General features: G+C 46.2%; 1 protein-coding gene across 11 annotated transcripts in view; it reads right to left on the bottom strand.

The window, feature by feature from the left end:
* Positions 1–1132: 1132 nt before the first annotated feature.
* Positions 1133–19204, bottom strand: part of EPHA5 (EPH receptor A5) — a 207059-nt gene continuing 188987 nt past the window's right edge. For 3 of the 11 annotated variants that reach the window (XM_048073506.2, XM_048073509.2, XM_066996327.1), the window contains one exon: positions 1136–11287. In XM_048073506.2, coding sequence (XP_047929463.2) covers positions 11182–11287 — 106 coding nt within the window. In that variant the 3' untranslated portion in view covers positions 1136–11181. Of the gene's footprint in view, positions 11288–15766; positions 15976–19204 lie in introns of those variants that run through there. The other 8 variants (XM_066996326.1, XM_066996328.1, XM_066996325.1 and 5 more) reach the window with 5 other exon arrangements.

The raw sequence follows: 19204 nt of genomic DNA, 5'->3' as shown, positions 1-19204 counted from the left end.
TTCCCAGAGAATATAAAAAGCGAACAAACTCAGCCCTATAAAAATAACATTTCAATATATAATATTTACTGCCCTGTCTTTTAAATATCAGATCGGTTACAGTTGATTCATAGGGCCATCGCGTTGGTGAATAAAGCCAGATGCCCTGAGGTTTCCTGGAATGAGTTTTTCTTTGCAGTGAGTTTATTTCACTCGTCACGCTGCAGCGAGCAAACGAAGCCACACAGCATCCCTGGGATTGATTTCGCTCCACGCTGACTCCCACGGGCCGCTGTCCCCTGCAGAAGGAGCTGTTTGTCTCCCCCGTGCTGCTGCTGGGGAGCTTTGGTTGGGAAACACTTCAGCATGGGGCATGGTGGGAGCTTTTGCAGGGTGGTGTGAGGGACACCTTGCAGCTCCTGTGGACACAGGGGAAGGCCCCAGGGAGCCCTGCGGAAGGGCTGAGTTTTGGAGAGCATCCCCAGGTTTCCCTCCAGCCTGGCCACGTGCAGGAGTTGGGGTGCTATCTAGTCTACATGGGTCTAGGGTAAGCACAAACCTGTTTGTGATGCGACTCTGGATTTGTCGGCTTGTACAAGCCAGCCACTTGACCAGTGGGATGTTTATACAGCACAAAAACAACCTCCTGGAGCTGCTCTGCTTGAAGCCCAGCTCCTGAGCCCATCCCTTTCATACTCCTTTCAGAAAAAGTGACTCCTCCCCACCTTGAATAGGCGAATAATGTCGGTGCAAAATGAGATTACACTGGGATAACAATCCCCTGCCATTTCTGGAGAGCAGATGCCTGTACAATGCCGCTTCTGATGGACACGTTTCAACTCGACGCCGGCTTGGCACACACTCAGCTTCAAGCACGAAGCCCAAAGAGAGCCAGCTGTGACACCGTGCGTGGGGGCACCAAGTGGCAGCGCTGCTCCCCTCTGCCAGCAGAAGCAGCCAGGGCACCTGGTGTTTTGTCTGCCAAAAAAAAAAAAAAGAATAGGGCCTTCGCCTTTCTTTCTTACTTTTTTCTTTCTTTTCTTTCTTTCTTTCCTTCCTTCTTTCTTTCTCTCTTTCTCTCTTTCTCTTTCTTTCTCTTTCTCTCTTTCTTTCTCTCTCTTTCTTTCTCTCTTTCTCTCTTTCTCTCTTTCTCTCTCTGTGGATTTATTTATTATTTATTTTTTGTCTCAGGGGAGCCAGAGTCCTGCCCCCTGGTTTCAAAGGTAGCTGCACTGCTTTGCAGCACCTACCACTACAGCTCCATCGCTGCAAGGAAAGAGCCACACCCTCACATTTCCCATCGTCAAACCCTGCTGTTCTTAGGCTCCCTAAATTTACTGGAATTGAGAGGTCCCCAGGATGGTAGCTCAGTTTTTTAATTTTTTTTCCCAGCAGTTTGGGGTGTGCACATTCCCAGTTGGCAGCCTGCAACACCCTTGGACTCTCACGCAGCCCCTCAAATGCTCCCCATTGCAAACGCAGCTCTTTGCTGGCAACACCCGCAGTGATGCCCTAAATACTGTATATTTGGGCCCCCCCAGCCTTTGGGCAGGATAAATCAAGCTGGACGTGAGGGCTCCCAAGAAATCACTCGTGCATAAAAGGCAGATGATTTGTTTTTAATATTGAGGCGGCCGAGTACTGTTGCTTAATTGGTGCCATCATTTTGCTGATTGTAATTCAAAGCAGGGAAAGAGCTGGAGCTTTCCCCGTCTTTATAGAGAGGCAGGGCTGGGCTCTACGAGGCTGAAACCACCCCCACCAGTGAGAGGGATGGTTTGGCACTGCTGAAATGCTTTGGGAGCTGCTGCTGACTTGTCCACACCTCTATTTCTGGCTGTGTGACTCTGGGCCTCCCTCACGCCACCTCTAATGCCAGAGACTTGGTCCCTGATGGCACACACCAATCTGGGAGAGACCAAACACCACTGCACCCTGATGCTGGCTGTGGACAGGAGCATCGATGTGGTTATACCCGTCCCCTAAGAGACAAATCCCCTGTGGAACGAGTAGTTTTGGATGTTGCCCTTTGGGTTTGGAGCTGAAGATTTGCTGTAAGAAATACCAAGTCAAAAGGTGAGGAGAAATGCCTGTGCCCCTCGCCAGCCGCAGGGCCTGACCCTGACTGAGCGTGTGAAACGTTGGCCCCAGCCTGCACCCAGCCCAGCTTAGGGGTGATTTCCATGGAGATCAGCGGAGGACAAATGAACTGGCAGGAGGAAGGGCTCTTTTCCATCCCAGTACCTGCTGTGTCTAAATTCAGGCTCTGAATGCGCTCTCTCGCCGTAATTTATTTCTCCATTACATTTCTGACCCGGGCTCCGGCTTTGCTGCTATCACTGTCAGCCTTTTGCCCCTCTAATTATGCTAACAGCAGCACCTGAATGCTAATTGCCATCCCTGCATTTTGCATACGAGTGTCAAAGAAATCATCTGCTTTCAGCGTACGTTAGGGAGGCATGAACAGTGCCTGAGAGCTCTGCTTGTTGCTGAACGTAGCTTCCGAGCCCAAGAAACCTTTTCCTTCCCCACCCAAGTACCAGGAACTAATCTTTTCCTTCCCCACCCTGGCACCACTTTTCAGCCTGAGCTGGGCAACTTGCTGTGTCTGCCACATATCAGTCGTGCCCTAATCCCTGCCTTAATTAGGGTTTATCACGCCGTGCTTCTGTGTGTGTGTGTACAATCTGTACCTATATACACATCCTTTCCTCTCCTCCGACAATATGCGGTCCAACATCAATTTGGTATTGAGCTCCTACAAGTCTCATGGAAAGGGCTGGCAGAACACTGCTTCGCTGACATTTTTCAGTACCAATGGATGGGAGAGGTTGTTCCCTTTCTTCTTCTTCTTTTTTTTTTGTAAGGAAATATCATTTTTACCTTGCATGCCCTTTCATTCAGCAGCTCCATACACTGTATTTCTCAAGGAGTAAATGATTAAACTCTGGAGCTCTGAGTTTCACGTTTAAATGTCAAACTCAGAACACATTGTCTCAGAAGAAAAATCAATAGGATTTCAATTTTCTTGTAATAAATATGGCCTTTATTGGTAGCAAAACAAGAAAAAGGCTAGCATCCCATCTCACAGCTTTACTCCCCACACATTTACTCCCTTATGCAACAGATACATCAGAGAAGTGATTTTCCAGCCACAAACCTCAGTCTCCACCTGTCATTATTTTGGGCAGGAAAGCAGCCAAGCTCTTATTAAAAAGTTACTTCCCACCTGCTCTCTGCTTGATTATTGCATTAACGGTGTATGGGCTCCTTCAGCAGGCACAAAGCAGGCTTTTGCCTTTTATACCCTGAAAATCTCTACAGCAGCCCCATTGTCAGCTGACATAAATCCTTGACTTGGCCTGGAACCACCCCAGTTTACCCCTGGAATGTGCCCCTTTCCTCTTTTCTCTCTTTTCTCTTTTTTTTTTTTTTTTTTTAGTTAATAAGCCTTGAGAGAAATAAGTCATCTTCAGGGGCACACATATGCCTGGCACCTGCTCACGGGGAAGCCAAAGGAATTTTCTGGCCAAACTCCCATCCAGCTCTGCTAATAGGTAACAAAAGAAGCACATCGGTGTCGTAAAGCATCTTTTCCACTTTATTTTATTTCAACGATTGTGAAAGTTAGAGCTGGACAAGGAAGGGATTTTCTGGTTTGTTGCTTCAACTGAAAGGGGGAAGAGGAAAGCCCAAAAATTAGGGAGGGAAAGGAGAGCAGTCCAGGTCAGCCAAACCCCAGGCCCCATTTTTGTCATGACAAAAACTTCTTGTAGCCCTACAAAGCATTGGTTAGTGAGAAAGTGAGAAACAGAGAGGTGAGAGAAGGCACACGGAGTTTAGACTTCTTTTCAGAATGAGCCTAAAAGAAGGGAAAAAATAATTGCTTTGGAAAAGTCTGACCATTTGGTGTGTACTGGGGCACTTCCACATCGAAAAACTGCAATTAAAAAAAGTGGGGATCTTCAGTGAGCATCATGCCACCAGTTTCTCCACGGCTTCCCTCAGAGCCCCTACAGCATGAAATACCTGCACAGGGATGGCTGAATTAAGAGAACATAAATAAATATATAAAAAGAGTGACAGGCAGCTTTTGCCAAGCGAGGGCAGAAACCTTATGCTGGCCGTGCCACTGGCTCACACTTCCTTCCTTATATTGGTGTGAGATTGCTTCCCCCATGCCCATTTTCATGTAAATGAGGTTTGACCTCCGGCAGTGGATGTGTTATTAAAAATGCATGCTTGGAAGCACACGTGCACCTAATTAGGGGAACATCATGGGTGCTGGGGAGCATGAAGCACTGGGAAGGGTGGCACACACCGCGGAAATGACACTGAAACGTCTTCGGGCCTGCTGGGCTATTGCTGCCCTTCCTTATTGGAGGGAGGCATTGTGCTCTCTCTAACCCCCAAATCCCCCCTCAGCCTGCAGAAAAAAACATGCGAATTCCTTTCCTCTTCTGTGTCGCTGTCTCTTCCCTCCCACCTTCCCCCCGTGTGTGTGCCACTTCATTCCTGCCATCCCTTGGTGCCATTTTGCTTTCTGCACGGCTCGGCTGTGGCCTGATAAACCGCCCGTGCACTACTTTGTCCTCGCATCTCCCCAGGTACCACGCTGCACCCGAGGAATTGCAGATGAGCCAGCCTCTCCCCTCCTACCCATCCATTTTAACAAGCAGGTACTACGTGTGCCCTTCTCCGGTCCTCGGGGTCCAGCTCCAGCCTCGTGTCGGCAAAGATGAATCACCCTGGGCTCAGGCCGTGCTGTTTTGGCTGCTTCTTAATGCACTCGGGGGTGACTTTCATCAGGCCCTGTTGACTTGAATAAATCTCCCTCATTCTTTCATCACTTCTTCCCCTGTTCCAGCCTGCTCTCCGTTCCCTATTTTAAGTATCCGGTCACAGTTTATGCATTGCATGCTATTTATGCATTTCAGCCCATGAAAAATACATGAAGAGTCCCTCGCTTGTTCTCCCCACGGCCTCATAAATCTTGCATTGCTTTCTGCACGGCGGCTCAGCTTCCCGGGGCGATGGGGAGCAGCCTCCCTGCCGCTCCTGCCCCGGGGCCGGGGCCCCCTCTGGGGATGGCAGCGCTGCAGGCTCGAACCCTGCTGGGCCAGTGGAGGAGGAGGATTCGGAGCCTTAGGTCCCCACTTTAAGGTTACTGGATAGGAATTATAAGACAAAGACTCATAGAAATTACCTAATTCCTTGGTTTTAAGTGAGAACTGAGTGTTGGAGAAGGACTTTGTAGCCGGCTTTCGTCCTTACAAGCCCACATAGCCTGGTAACAGTAATGAGTTTTGGCCCTTCACCATCTGATCAGGATACGCCCCTTGTCCCGCCCGCTCACGTTGGCTGAGAAACGGGGACAGGGGGGAGCTGCTCCCACAGATGTGTCTTCATGAGGGCCCCATCCCCATTTCTATGGCAGCAGAAATCAGGCACCTTTCCAAGGAAGCCTTGTAAAGCACCCTTGTCCCTCAAAACTTTTGCCTCCCTTATTTCACTTTTTTGCATTTGAAGTGCTAGAGATGAGGAACCTTTCCATTTTCCTCATGTGAGCCCAAGTCGCCTTGAGCCTCCCCATCACCTGCAAGGCTATTTCACTTTCAGCCTCTTTAAAGAAGTTTCCTGTTCCTGTGCTTTCCTCTTAGCAGCCTCTGCCTCCATGAAGCTGTCACAGGTGCTGCCTAAGCAGACTTGGCCGAGGTGTGGTGAGTTAGTATTATTTTTGCCCTGTCCTCAGAGCCGCTCTGCTCACTGCCAGCATCTTGCACTCCGTTGCCATCCCGGTCCAGCAGCAGACAACCCCAGCCTACATAGGAAAATACCGCATGGGACCGGCATGTCAATCCAGAGATCTTTATCTGAGTTGCTGACAACATCAGTTTGTTAACACAATTGACCTGGAGCTCCCGCCAGTATACGGGGCGTCATCCCTCTGCCGCCCCAGCCTACTGTGCCTTGCTTGGCCGCAGACACCAGGCTACGCGTGTATCACCCGTCATCCGCCGCGGTTCCCCATGAAGGCAGGAGGTCTGGCATCTTCAGCTGCAGCTCTCCCCTGTGTCCTCCAGCAGCGGTTATCTTTCAGGAGCCTGAAAAGACCCCAGCTGCCCCTTTCTCCACACCCTCCTTGAGCCCACCACTACCTCTGTTAGACCTTTCCCAAACCAATCTTCACCCCTTGGCGTGGCACAGCACCACCTTTCCCACCCATCGCCTTTCCCAGCTCTCCGTAAGGCCCCTTTGGCAGTGTGAGGTTGCCCTCAGCGTGTGGTTGTAGGTGCTCCTGATGGGCACGGGGGCTGCCATGTCCTCCCACCAAAAAAATCAGAGAAAAAGAAAATCATCCCTTGGTGGAAAAAGAAAAAAAAAATCAGTAAAATGTAATGATTCTTCGGAAGGGAATGGCTCAGCACCCACAGAACCACAGCCAGTGGTTGTTGCCGCACTATCTTGCCGCACGAATGAGACTAAAAAGCAGATTTCTCTCTAAAATAAAAACAGAGGAGGAGAGGTAACAGCATATAACGAAGCAGGAATAATTAGGGCCTGCACATGAGCCCTGCACATCTCTCTCATTCCAGAACCGCCTCTCTCCACCCAGGACCACAAAATGAGCGACAAGACTGCGTTTAGGAGAGAAAAATAAAAGGAAGAGGTTCCCCTGATCATGCCAGTTTGCTTTTGCACCTTCAGGGGGTGCGTGTGCACCTCCTCCCCAGGAACCCGAACGTTGTAGGCTTCCTCTTGCAGGGGCTGGCAGAAGGCAGGGACGCACACAGGCACCGTAAGCGAGGAGATACTGGTGCCCTCGGGAGGATGCTGCAGAGGGAGGAGGACCCGGCGCTGCGTGGAAGGCTCACAAACTGCGTGTGTGATCCACAACTGGATGTAGCTGTTATTCAAAGATTTTTATTTTTATGAAAAAATATAAAAATTTCATATCTTACACTACGAAAAAAAAAAAAAGTACACAAACGAAATGCACAGAGAACATCTGAGGAGGGGAAATAAGGGGGCAGGAGGAGTGTAAATACAGTGATGCTACAGTCTCCTACAAGCTGAAACGCTGATGCGAGGATCTGAGCCGAGGCTCTGGCAGCGCTGGATGCACGAGCTCGCCACCTACTTACCCTAAGGAATTGCCACAAACATATTACTAAAAGATCAGAAACTAAGCATTACTCTTAGACTGCTACTGACATATCTCACACACGCCTTAATGACTAATTTCAAGACTACAGCGGTCCAAAGATCCGCAATTTCTTGGTCACTCAGGCTTCTACATTTTTATATTCAACACTGAATTAGACAAAAAAAATCAGCTTTTTTTTTTTTTTCTTCTTGTTGTTAAGATATAGAAGCTATAAATTAAAAAAAATCTTTATTATTATTATTATTATTATTATTATTTTAATCAGTCTTTTTTTAGGATTAAGTAATTTTTCCAAATGACAGCTATCCAATGACTGGAGGTTAGTCTAAACAAGCCATGCTTGGGGAGACTTCCTTCTCCTGAGATGAAAAACTGTTTTGAAAGGAGCCTCTTCACCTCCCCGGCCCTTTGAAGTACTTCCTCACAATTAACAGCAAAACATACTGGAAAAAAAGTATTCGTTGTACCAACAGCAGCACTAGCAAGTTGAAAAACAAACTACTTTGACTTACCATAGGCAGGAAATCCTCCTACAGCTCCAATTTTACTGATTAATGAGAAACAGTGCTTCTCCGTGGTTTAAAAGTCCAGCACACAACTCGCAAGGTCAGCTAACTACCACCCTTACCTCCCCCTGTGCTTAAAAAGAGCATAACCAGAAAAATATCAGTGATCTCCTACGGCACGCCAATATTTACAACCATCCATTCCCAACATCTGACTTCAGCCTGTACATTTTCGTTTGCCACTCCTTCTGAAGGCAAGTTTTTCTGCTTGTGCTTCATGATGCCCTGGCTCAGCAGGTGGAAACAGCAGTAGCCTGGCCAAGACCGTAGGCACAAAGTCTCAAAGAGCTGCTGCGAAACCCCCCTTGCCCGTTGGAGATACCATGGTAAGAAGGGAGCTTTATGTTAAAACCCCAAATCCATGTGGAAGGCCCCAAAAATTGGTACGATTGCCCCAAATACTGCATGCTTGCAGTTCTCTCTTCACTGGTAACTGAAAATTTCTGTTGTAAGTACTCTGGAATTTGCACATGGATGTAGAAGCTGTAACTTTTGGACCCTATTTGTTAAAACATCAATTTATTTTATTTTCAGTTCAGAGACAAAGCCTATAATAAAGAGATCTGTAGCAAGAACAGTTCTTGAAATAAATATAAAAGGTCATTTATTTATTTATTCAAGGAACTGAGAGTAGGTGCCCTATTTACAAATGCAGTCTGGCTGAAGAACAGTTCATTTTCCACTGGTTCATCTGAAGGTTGCTCCAGTATCTGGCAGTTACTACAGAATATCAAGCACATCACGCTCACCTCAATGTGGTGCACCCCAGCAGTACTGCATATGCCTTTAAAAACCCACAAATGGTGAAAGGGGATTTTCTCGTAAAAGTCCATGGAAAAGAACAAACCCAAATCCTTACAGAGAGCCAACAGTTAACGAACGACTGAAGAAAACAGGCAGAAAGGCTAAGTGCTGAGATTTGCTAATAAAATCTCTCTCAGTGCAGCTGATCGATGCATGCAGCGACCGAACGATACCTCCCAAAGAAACAAGTTGTTGCTTCTGTCTTCCTACGGGTTATTTTACAAAGCACTGCAGGCAGGGAGGCACAAATAATCCCGAGATAGCTCTGCTGACAGCTCTAATAATGTTATTTATTATTTGACAAATCTCTTTTATGTGCCGAAATTGTTATGTCTTGATTCCTTCTCCCCCCGCCTTTTGTGGCCTGGTGGCTGACAAAACGAAACAACAGGGTGAGAAATCACACCATCGAGATTCACCAGGCCTTCCCCTTCTGCCTCGCTGCATCTCACCGCGCGACTTGTCCCCGTCCTGTTTCTCGCATTGCCAGCAGGCTCAGCGCTCCCGTGCTGTGGCAGCGGGGTGCGAGAGGCGAGCGGCCGGCTTCTGCCCTCCCGCATGCCGGTGCTTCCCCCTGATCTTTCGTACCTTGCCCATGCCTCATGGCAAGGTGGTTTGGAGGATAAGTGGACGTTACAGAGCGTGCATATCATTTCAAAATGGGAGAATTCTGCATCGAGAAGCCCTGTGGAAAGAAAGCAAGCCCTGCTGCTAAGAACCCCCCTCGAGCCCTCTCCTGCTAGACCTTTCCCTACCCCTTTTCTTTAGAAAGTGCTACTTGCGTCAAATCTCATCAAAGAGCTCTGAGGAAACTGAAGACCTTTAAAGCCAGCTGAAGTGGCATTCAACACGTGCTTCTGCGAGCGGTGAAGGAAAGCAGTTGCCTTTGGGCTTTAGATAGGGTGCCTGGTCTCTGTTCTGCAGCGCTGGGGGATGAAGGAAGAAGCCCTAAGCCAACACGTCGATGTTGTCCTTGAGGAATAACGCTCTGAGATGCTATCCAACGCCTCTACGGAAGCAATACATCTACAGTAACAGTACACACTCGCCATCCGCCGAGCAGTTTTTAATCCTTATCTTTACCAAAGTCTTCACAGAACAACCTATGAATACCAAAATAACTGCACCGATTAATCCCATCTACAGCAAACAGAGGAGGATGGCCCCAAACTGTTTCTTGATAGGATTTCCAGAGCATTGGGCATCTCTCTGCTGCCCTCAGGTCCCCCTGAAAACAGCAGCTTCAGGCTTTGATGTACACACTGAACGCTGGCTACAACCCGGTACTGACTCAAGCTGTGTCAGCTTCAGGCAGATGACACCGACCATGGGATGACAGCGCTGTGACCAGGCTGGGCTGCTCTCCTTCACCTTCCTCTCTGTGCTCTGAACCAAAGTGGCCAGGTCTGTACCCATTTCTGTAAGAGGGATCAGGGTTTTGGGGCCAACCTGCCTAACTTTTCCAAGGGACGCAGAGGGTGTCTAAGCCAAAAATACCCACAAAGCAACCTGGGACAGCGCAGATCCCAAGATAATTCCCTCCCCTGCTTGCCTGGCCACAGTTTTGGGGAAATGCCGTGAAATCTCTGTGCTGGATAATGGGGACACAGAAGGGGTACGCTAGGGGCAGGTTATCAGACACACAAAGGGAACACAGATGCCACACTGCCGCTGAGGCAGGGTGAGAGCTGGATGCTTTAACTCCCACTTTACTTCTCTTCTTCTGGATGGCCCCAGCCCACAGTGGAGAAGAAGTGGGGTGACATCCTTTATTTAAGCAGACTCCTTCTACCTCATATATGCAAATCAAAACTCCCGAAGGCTTTACATGTTGCTCAAACCAAACAGCAGCAAAAATACAAAGCATAATGGTAACGCAAAAGAAAAAAACAAAATGAAGCAAACGGGAAAAAGAACAAAATGATGAAAAAGCCCCAATCTTGTACCTGATGTATAGCAAACTGTACAGTATATACATCGTCATGTATTATCCTCACAGAAGAGCAAACTAAAAGAACTTTGTAACACAGAGAGAAAAAAAATATACACCCTGTATTGTATTTGCCATTGAGTAAGCAACATGTTTATACACTAGTCTCTATAACTTAACGCTGTGTAACAGCATTTTTTTTAAATTTACAAAACAAAATATCTATCCAGAAATAATCTAATCATATTGCTCTTCAATACACTTCTGTAGACAAGTAAGACTCGAAGTAAACTTCAGTGAAGCGCAGCTTTTGTGAGCCCACAAACAGCTGCAAAACTTCTCCATTCAAGTAAGTCCTTGGAAGTATTAACATGTGCTGCTGTAATTCAGTATATAAAGGTGCTATATATATATATATCCCATGTACAGACAACATGTGGTGGGAAGCCTTGCTGTTGTCATCGCTGAAGCGTAAGAAATCGGTTAACCTCATGTACAGTAGATCCATTTCCATGTTCCATGCATGTTACATTTACTTCATGAAAATGAGGACACAAATAGGAAGAAAATGAAAACTTGAGTCAAACACTACTTTATAAACGCTGTGGCAGAGGCCAACGTCCTTCAGTTATAGAAACCACTGAATTTCCCTTTTTTCTTTAGTCAAAATAAATCTCAGGGCTAGTATACAAAGTGCAGGACCAACCACTCGAGGAAGTGACTTTAAAACCAAGTTACAACGGCACCATCCCATTCACCAACTGGACTTTCATCTCTTGAAGGCTGTTCATTATCTTCTTCTGGTGACCAACAAGTGTCACTCCCAGCCGCCTCAAATCCCTGTGGGAGAAAGCAGACGTTGGTTCCAGGGACGGCTCAGGCACACGCCGACACACACACTACGCACCGCACACACCGATGCTGCTGCCTACCTCTTACCATTTGTGGCTCCTGAAGCCCTTTATAAAGGGAGGCAAGTTTAATATTCCCCCCCCTTTTTTTTTAAATGGCTGATGGTGTCTCAGAGAGGTGACATGATTTCACCAAGATCACCTCAGCGGCTAAGGGGAAAAGCTCGACAGCAAAATGTCAACATCGGCTTCAAGCAAAGGACTCCGCTATGCACGAGCAGTCCTGTTCCAAGAGAAAAGCTGTGTAAGAAAACGTGTGTTGCAATTTCCTCTTCTCCTGAGAGAGGCTGATATTTGATCTTGGATACGAGCAGCAAGGAGTAAGGTCAATCCACGCTTCCTTCCTCTTCGGGTGAGGCAAAGCCAAAGGTACACAAACCACAACCCTACAGCCAGCTCCTAGAGAGAGCTGAATGGCAAAGGCCTCGAGCACTGCTACCGCCCCGATGGCCTCCTAAAGTCAGCAGGAATTGGCAACACAGCTCCCCTCTGGGCTTTTGTAAATCTTTCTGTAAACCCATGCTTGATTATTATTTTTCTGTGAATTCTACGTGATAAAGGCATTTGTGTTGAGTCTGCCAGGGGTGCCATTAAAGGAAAGCTGTAACATAAGATTAGGAGGAACGGTTGTCTTCTCGGAAGTTTGACTCTCTAAAACCTAGGCATCTAGATGAAGCTAATCACCACGGTTCGCAGCAAATACTGCCTGAGAGGCACCTCCGGGGGACAATTTATCCCATCCAAAGACAGGAGTGGGATGAGTTGTTCCCTGCAGATATTATGCTAGGAGCTTGGGTGATTAGATTTAATGACATCTAAAGCCAGATGAGGTGACTCCCACACCATGAGTTATGGCAGTGTAATTTTACTGATTTCTTTAAAGAGGGAAAAGTGTTAGCAAAGAAATTGAAGGAATAGGTTTGGAAGAAGGATCAAGACAGGTGCATCCCTGTTTCCAACATAAGACATAGACCATTAGAGAAGCAGTTTGACTTACAGGAGATGTGATGTTTTGTTTGAAGACTTCCATTACAGAAATATAAGCCCCTTGCTTTCTACCTCTGAGCTGGACTGAATAAAAGATGTTTTCAAAGTTAAGCTCTACGGTTTTGCCAGTACAGGTGTGAATCACAGCACTGCTGGCACCAGCTTGTGGACGACACCCAAAAACAAGCAAGCCACTTACAGGAGAAGGCTTTCCACCGAAAGCCAGCGGGACATAAGTGCTTTTTGGAAATGACACTAGCAGGACTGATGCATGCAAGAGCCAGGATTGCCAGCGACACCCAAAGCCCCAGTTGCTGCTCCCAGGAGCCCAGCTGCCACCTGGTCATACTGGAGACATGATCCATAGCAGAGCTACATGCTGGACTGCAGGTGAACGTGTACAGTGACCACCGAATGCTTTTGCATAATGCACGTGAGCTACCCATCAAGGTGCACCTCTCTCAGCAGATCTACATTCTGGACAGAAACTCCTGTGTGAATACAACCATCCAGATCCAAAAATTACATAGATGAACTCTTCAAAATCATTGTTTCTAACAAAAAGAAATCCCAAGTGCAGGTTGACGTGTTAACACAAAGCCAGTTGAAGCCAAAAGCTAGACCTGTTCTCCATAGGATTGTCACGCTTTCAGCCTTTTGATTTGGAAAATACCAGATTTTTTGCTCGAGGCTAAATACTTCATTTCATTATTACACCCTTTTTCAGTGAAGCAACTCTCTGATGCATACCGGAAATCCCAGTGCAATGAGTGTGGAGCAACAGAGGTCAACGAGACACATCAGCACATTCCTTACCCGGAAGAAAAGGCTGCAGCACCTGCAAAGGTGCCTAACTTCTCAGGGGGACATGCTTTCATTTCTACCTCCACTGAATTGTGAAACTAGTTCAGCAAGCAATCTTAATAATGAAGGAAAATGTAGTAATACTATTGTTACATGCAATTTATTTTATGTACACAGCACAGTTGGAAGTTCACACCAAAGATCGAAAAAACAGTATATGGCCAGATTTTTAAAAGAGCCAACATCCGTCTTTCCCCCCTGTTGTGTGCTGCTCTGGTGTTACTTTTTGAAAGTTCAGCTATTTTTGCAGGTATCTAAAGTGCAAGCTGAGCTCTTTTGAAAATCCAACACCACATATTTCACGTATATACTGTTTCTGATATTATCCCTCTGCTCTCGCACATTATGCAGAAAAGCCGGCCTGGAACTATCAGCAAGGCATGTATGTGTTTGCATTTCATACGCCGCTCAGTCAATCTAACAAGGAAAAGTCCCTACTCTCTGGCATTGCAGCAGGCTTCCTGATCAAAAGGATCCATGTACCATTTCAGGTTTTACTCACTACAGAGCTTTTTTTTTCCTTATAGCATCCACCATAACCCAATATCCTTGAGTAAAGCCTCATTGATTTAAGGGAGGCATAAAGAGAGAGAAGAAAAACGAGTTTCTAGTTTCAATCCATTAGTTGCTCACCAGGGGACTTAAGACTATTTTTTTGAATATTGAATCCTCTCAAATGTGGAACCACTGGCCAAAAGTGTGGGGACTCCTCAGAGAGGAGAAAAACTTCCATGCAGCCTTTTACCTCCACAAAGACCAACCAGAAGGCTAACCCAGACAACAACTCCTGAGCCAGATGCTCACCTAGCATAAAATCAGCGGCTTTACTCAAAAGCCACCCTGCGCTTTGCCAAGCCAGCAACAAAACTTCCCCCAAAATGCCTCGAGAATGCAGGAGCTTTAATTCCTGTTTTCAGGCATGACTTGCAGCATGTTGCAGCCTCCCATGCGTCCAGGGCCGAAGCACTGGACTTAAAGCAGCAAAAGGCAGGAGGCAGTTTTTAAACAAAATTGGGTGCACAAAACAGCCACTCTGGGGACAAAATCCACTTCTGTGCCAAAGAGTTGCAACACAGCTGCTCTAAAAATCCAGTCCGGTGCTGCTTGACCCATTTCACCACAGCCAATGGGTAATACCACCAGGCCTAGCTCTGGAGACGTACAGGGGTATCTACACGGGCTTTGGAAAGGTCTGGGAGAGTGACAGGACACGTGCACTTCCCTGCAAGAAAAGGCCCATCTGGGACCCTGCCGAGGAGCGGGCAGACGACACTTGCAGTCAGCATCCAGGCTGCACCTCGCCATGCAAGTGTCCCTACCCCAGACGCTGGGTTTGTGTGTGCCGCGGTGGCAGCGGCACAGGCATTCCTCGAGGCTGTGAAAATACGGGCACCCATGTGCCACGGGGTCTCCCTGCTTCAAAATACTTGACCTGCAGCAACAAGACAACTTTTAGTCCTGTTACAGGGAGAAGTGCCCTCCCACCCCTTTTCACTTTTTTTTCACACAGGGTTGAAAATGGAAACAGAGGAACTCAAACCACGTGCTAACGCAGTACTAAGAGACCGACTTCAGTTAACCAAAAAGCCAAGTGAATAAAGGGGAAAATTGGTGTCAGCCCATTCCAAACAGCCTGTATACAGCTGTACGCATGCTGTGCTCTTACCATGTCCTTGCATGAAAGCCCGGCTCCAATGTGCCAGGGACAACACAGTATCCCCTTAACTGCAATATCCTCCGTTTTGCAGGAGTTGAATTCATGGTCTCCACGTTGTAAGAAATATATTTAAAACATTTTATTTACAAACAGAACTACTTATACACCATGGCCCAGTTTGTCAAACACAGTGTAGGCTAGGACTGGATCGCCACATAAAATACAACCTCCTCACCACCCCGTTAATCATGCAAGAGAAAGGGACGTGTTCCTGAAAGATCTCCATGGCTGGAAGCCATCAACCTACCACAAATTGTTTTGCATTTCATCTCCCATTCCAGTAGTTTTCACCATTCTTCGTGTGGTGTAAATCTACAATGGCCCATGCAGACTGGCACTACTCACGGAGTTAGTTAGTTGTCAGTTTGAATGAGGGGAAAGAAGAACCTCAAAGACCTTCAGAAGAAGCTAAAGAGAGAGGAATCCACTTGCTAGGGACTTTTGCATGAGATTAGGACTTATTTTTTTAAGAGTTCATCTGCTCTTATTCATTATTCCCATTCTACTTGACTATGACTCAAGAATTGGTTTGTTCAGAAGCAGATGCGATATCACAATCCCAGGACTGAGATTTCAGGTGAAGAATAAGTATCTAGAGCAGGTGAACTCTTAAACGTTCTTCATCCAGCATAACTTTTAATAAATAATTTTATTTTATAAGAAAAAAATACAATGCAAAGCAACACAGCACATATTATTACAAATATTCAGAGCTCTTCATCTAATAACAAACAACAGGGTGTCCTGAGATTCAGTGAGTACAGATCTTTCAAAAGGTGTAAGTATGCAGTCCACATTTTGTTAGTAATTGGTCCAGTCTAGTGTCAGACTGAAACTCATGTCATGGATCTATCTATTCTTGAGCATTGTCCTGGTAAAGTTATTCTTGCAGTGGATTGAAAGAGCTCCAGACACACTCAAAGTCACTAGGTGGTCCACAAGTTTAAAGAGCAGGTCTGGTCCACTGGAAAGGTTTCCTTCAAGTCTGATATCCAGTTGGAAAGAGGGGGTGGAGGGTGAGGCTCCACTTTTCACAAGGTGATTCGTCCCTTTGCAAGAATTAGAGCTAAATGTAGAAATCACTCTTTGTTTGAACACATACATTTTCAGGTCTTTGCTTAAGCAGGCAGAGCTCAGGACTTGGGGCGATATTCACCGTTTTTAGCTTTTTAATATTTTTTCTCCTAAAATTTGTCACTAGCACTACTCTTCTCTGGAATAAACGCATTAAACCATTACTTTGAAAGAAGCAAGGGGGTAAATGGGATTTTGCTTGGCATGTTGGGGGGGGATTTTCAAAAAACGCTGAACATGTACTATCTCAACCAGGTCCCATAAAGAGGCCACAAGCTGGGTGCCCACTGCCACCAGTCCCATGAGAGTGTCACCCATCCCCTCTCTTACAGAACTAGCAGGTTTTTTCCAGGAGATTTTAGAAGTATTTTACATTCATCATATTTTTTTTCTGCATTTTCTGGCAGGGATTATCCAGTTCTCCCTTCTCCACCTAATTTCCACATGTCTCCTGCATAGTTTGAATTTGGGGAATATCATTTTGGATGGTATTTGAAGGCAACCTCTTAAATTGTAAAGAATATTTTACTGATGTCATTTGGGGAAAGAAAGCTACTTTCAAATTTTCAGATCTTCTTTTCACCTGATCCCCCCAAGTCCCAGCTCTGGAATATATTGAACAGTTGCCTCTATTGAAAAAAGACAAGGAACATTTAACCTGAATTCTCATTTGCAGAGTACAAAATGTTTTGTTGTTTCCTTTTACGGGGAGAAAAATGAAATCTCCAGAAAAACAAAACCCCAAATATATTAACCTTTAAAGAACTTTGCTTGTTCCAATGTTTATTTCTTCCCTGTAGCATCTCTGGAGAACCCACACAACTCTCAACTGTGCCCCACAGAAGCCAGGTAAACATTTCTGTCCCTTACTCTGTTATTTTAAGGGCAATCTGCCAGTTTACATCCAGAGAACACAGTTCAGGTCTTAAGTTTGGGACACCTTTCCTCTTAAGTCCCTGGAATCTATGGCAGTTTCTCCTATTTTAGTGGCTGAGAGTCTGGTCTTCTGCCTTCTTCACTAAGTCTGAGCGAGACCACAGATTTCTTGATCCGGCTGGCTGGCTGGCTTAATGAACCTTCCACAGTTTTCCCCAAAACAGACCCAAGTGGGGTCAAGATCTCTTGCAAAGCCACAACTGCAATGCAAAGGAGCACAGACTGCGCAGGTCAAGACCCAAGCCTGCCTAAGTGTCTCTGTCCAAGGTGGCTGGAGGGGATTTTATTTGCTAGCAAATACTGGATAACTAAATAGCAGGAACCAGCTCAGAAAACTTATCTAAACTTGCCAGGTGGAAATCTGGTGGATTTGTGCAGTGCAGTGATGAATTTTTTGTACAAGTATGGTATCACTGCACATGAAAAGAGCCTCCCAGCACATTTTAGGAGGCAAATCAGCAGTTTATGCACGTTCCTTATGGTATCATCATAGGAGCTGGCGATGGCCATACCGGCTGTCTCAGGGTTTGTTCTCAGCCTTGAGAGGATGAACAAATCCAAGCTGAACACTACACAGGGAGGCAATGATACCTTTCTTCTGGAGGCTAGCATTAAACTAGCCAGAATACAGCCAGTGGAGCTACCTGTGGGATACACCTTCATAGCCAATTTTATTTCCTGCAATTCTCCTTCACACAGCCCCTCACCTAGTACGCGAAGTTGGAGCATTTCAACTTCTTGCCTTTTTCAGTTTCAACAGAAGAAAGTCAGTGAAATGCAAGATGGATTCATGAAACGTCTCCTTTCAGCTTCAAAAAAATCCCCCAAAGCTCCCAAGGCTCTCAAGCATCAGTTCTTCTGCCCTGCTCTGCTGCTGTAAAAGCCTGGAAGAAAGCTGAAGCTGAGCAGCTCAGACATCTCATCTCCACTGGGGCCAGTAAAGGACCAGAGTAAAATGACATTTGTGCTACTGAGACCATCCTGGGACTCTGCAGAGGGGGTTCTTAGATGTGGTTTGTGGCTGGTGAGGTTCAGAGCATCTCTGGCAGCTACAATGTTATTTGAAGGACTTAAAACAACTCGCCCTTCTGGCTAGAACTGTAAAAGACAATGGATATCTTGGCTCACTGGCAATCTGAAAAAACATTTTGAAGTACTTTTTGGGCAGCCTGGAAAGATCTGGGGAGAAAGTTTTGAAATTTCTGAAATACCAAAGAGTAAATAGAGATAAGTATTTACATTTAAGTATTTACATATCACAATGTACTGCACTTTGCGTGATGTGGGGGAAACGTACCTCACTCCAAGAGGTGAGGTTAGAAATAGTTTTGTCAGTGTGCTAAGAAGACATGCTAAGACTGTATAAAGCTAAACAAGTGGCAAAAATGCTCATTAATTTGGGGTTGAACACAACATTTTCTCTGACCCAAACCAAAGCAATTCACTTTTGATCTAAGCATTTCTTTTAGAGCTCTTGAAGTTGCACGAAGTTCTAAACAGGAACAAACTGGAATTTCTTGTGAAACCCGTGTTCTTTGATATAGCTAATTCAGCCAAACAGCAACAAGCCTGTGATGTGTTTTAGACAATCTGCATTTCCTACCAGAACTTGCTCTGATTCTAAGATTAAGGTGGCACAGAAGAGGAGAATGCTCCAACCTTTTGCTTTTCTCTCATTTTCCTGCCTCATTCTATTCTCCTCACCCATCACCTGGCTAGGTCCTTCCTGCCTACCCTGGGGACGGACCTCTTAGGTAGAAATCCAAGCACCCTCACTTCCTAGAAAGGACTTCATCCCCAGCTTGGGGGTTTCACGTGAGTGCCTGAAGTTAGGCTGGATGAATACAAGTGTAAGGGATAAATATTGGGCACGTGGATGTAGCAAATAAAATCTGAGAGGGAGAAGAGATGTGCCTGCACTCCCTCCGTGCATGATTTGTCCTGTTAATGCAAAATTGACCTCTATGGGGGTCTTACCAACCTGCAACATGTGCAAAGGATCTCCTACCCTGAAGGCTGAACTACACAGCAAGCCCTGTGGCAGACAGGAGAAACACTGCAGTTCTGTGGGGCACTGGGATTTTTTCTGCTTTATTCCAAATCCTCTGCACTGATTCTGCATGCACACTGGCTTTCGGCACGTGGCTGGAGGAGCCATTACCTCCTCCAAAGCACCAAGCATGAAGCAACACCTTTCCCATTCTGCCTCAACGTCTGCAATAACCTAAGCTCAAGTAAACCCAGATGCAAAGGCAGGCTTGGGGGCAA

This window comes from Anser cygnoides, chromosome 4 (assembly GCF_040182565.1).
Source record: "Anser cygnoides isolate HZ-2024a breed goose chromosome 4, Taihu_goose_T2T_genome, whole genome shotgun sequence".
Lineage (NCBI taxonomy): Eukaryota > Metazoa > Chordata > Aves > Anseriformes > Anatidae > Anser > Anser cygnoides.
This window is presented reverse-complemented; position numbering and strand designations above follow the sequence as displayed.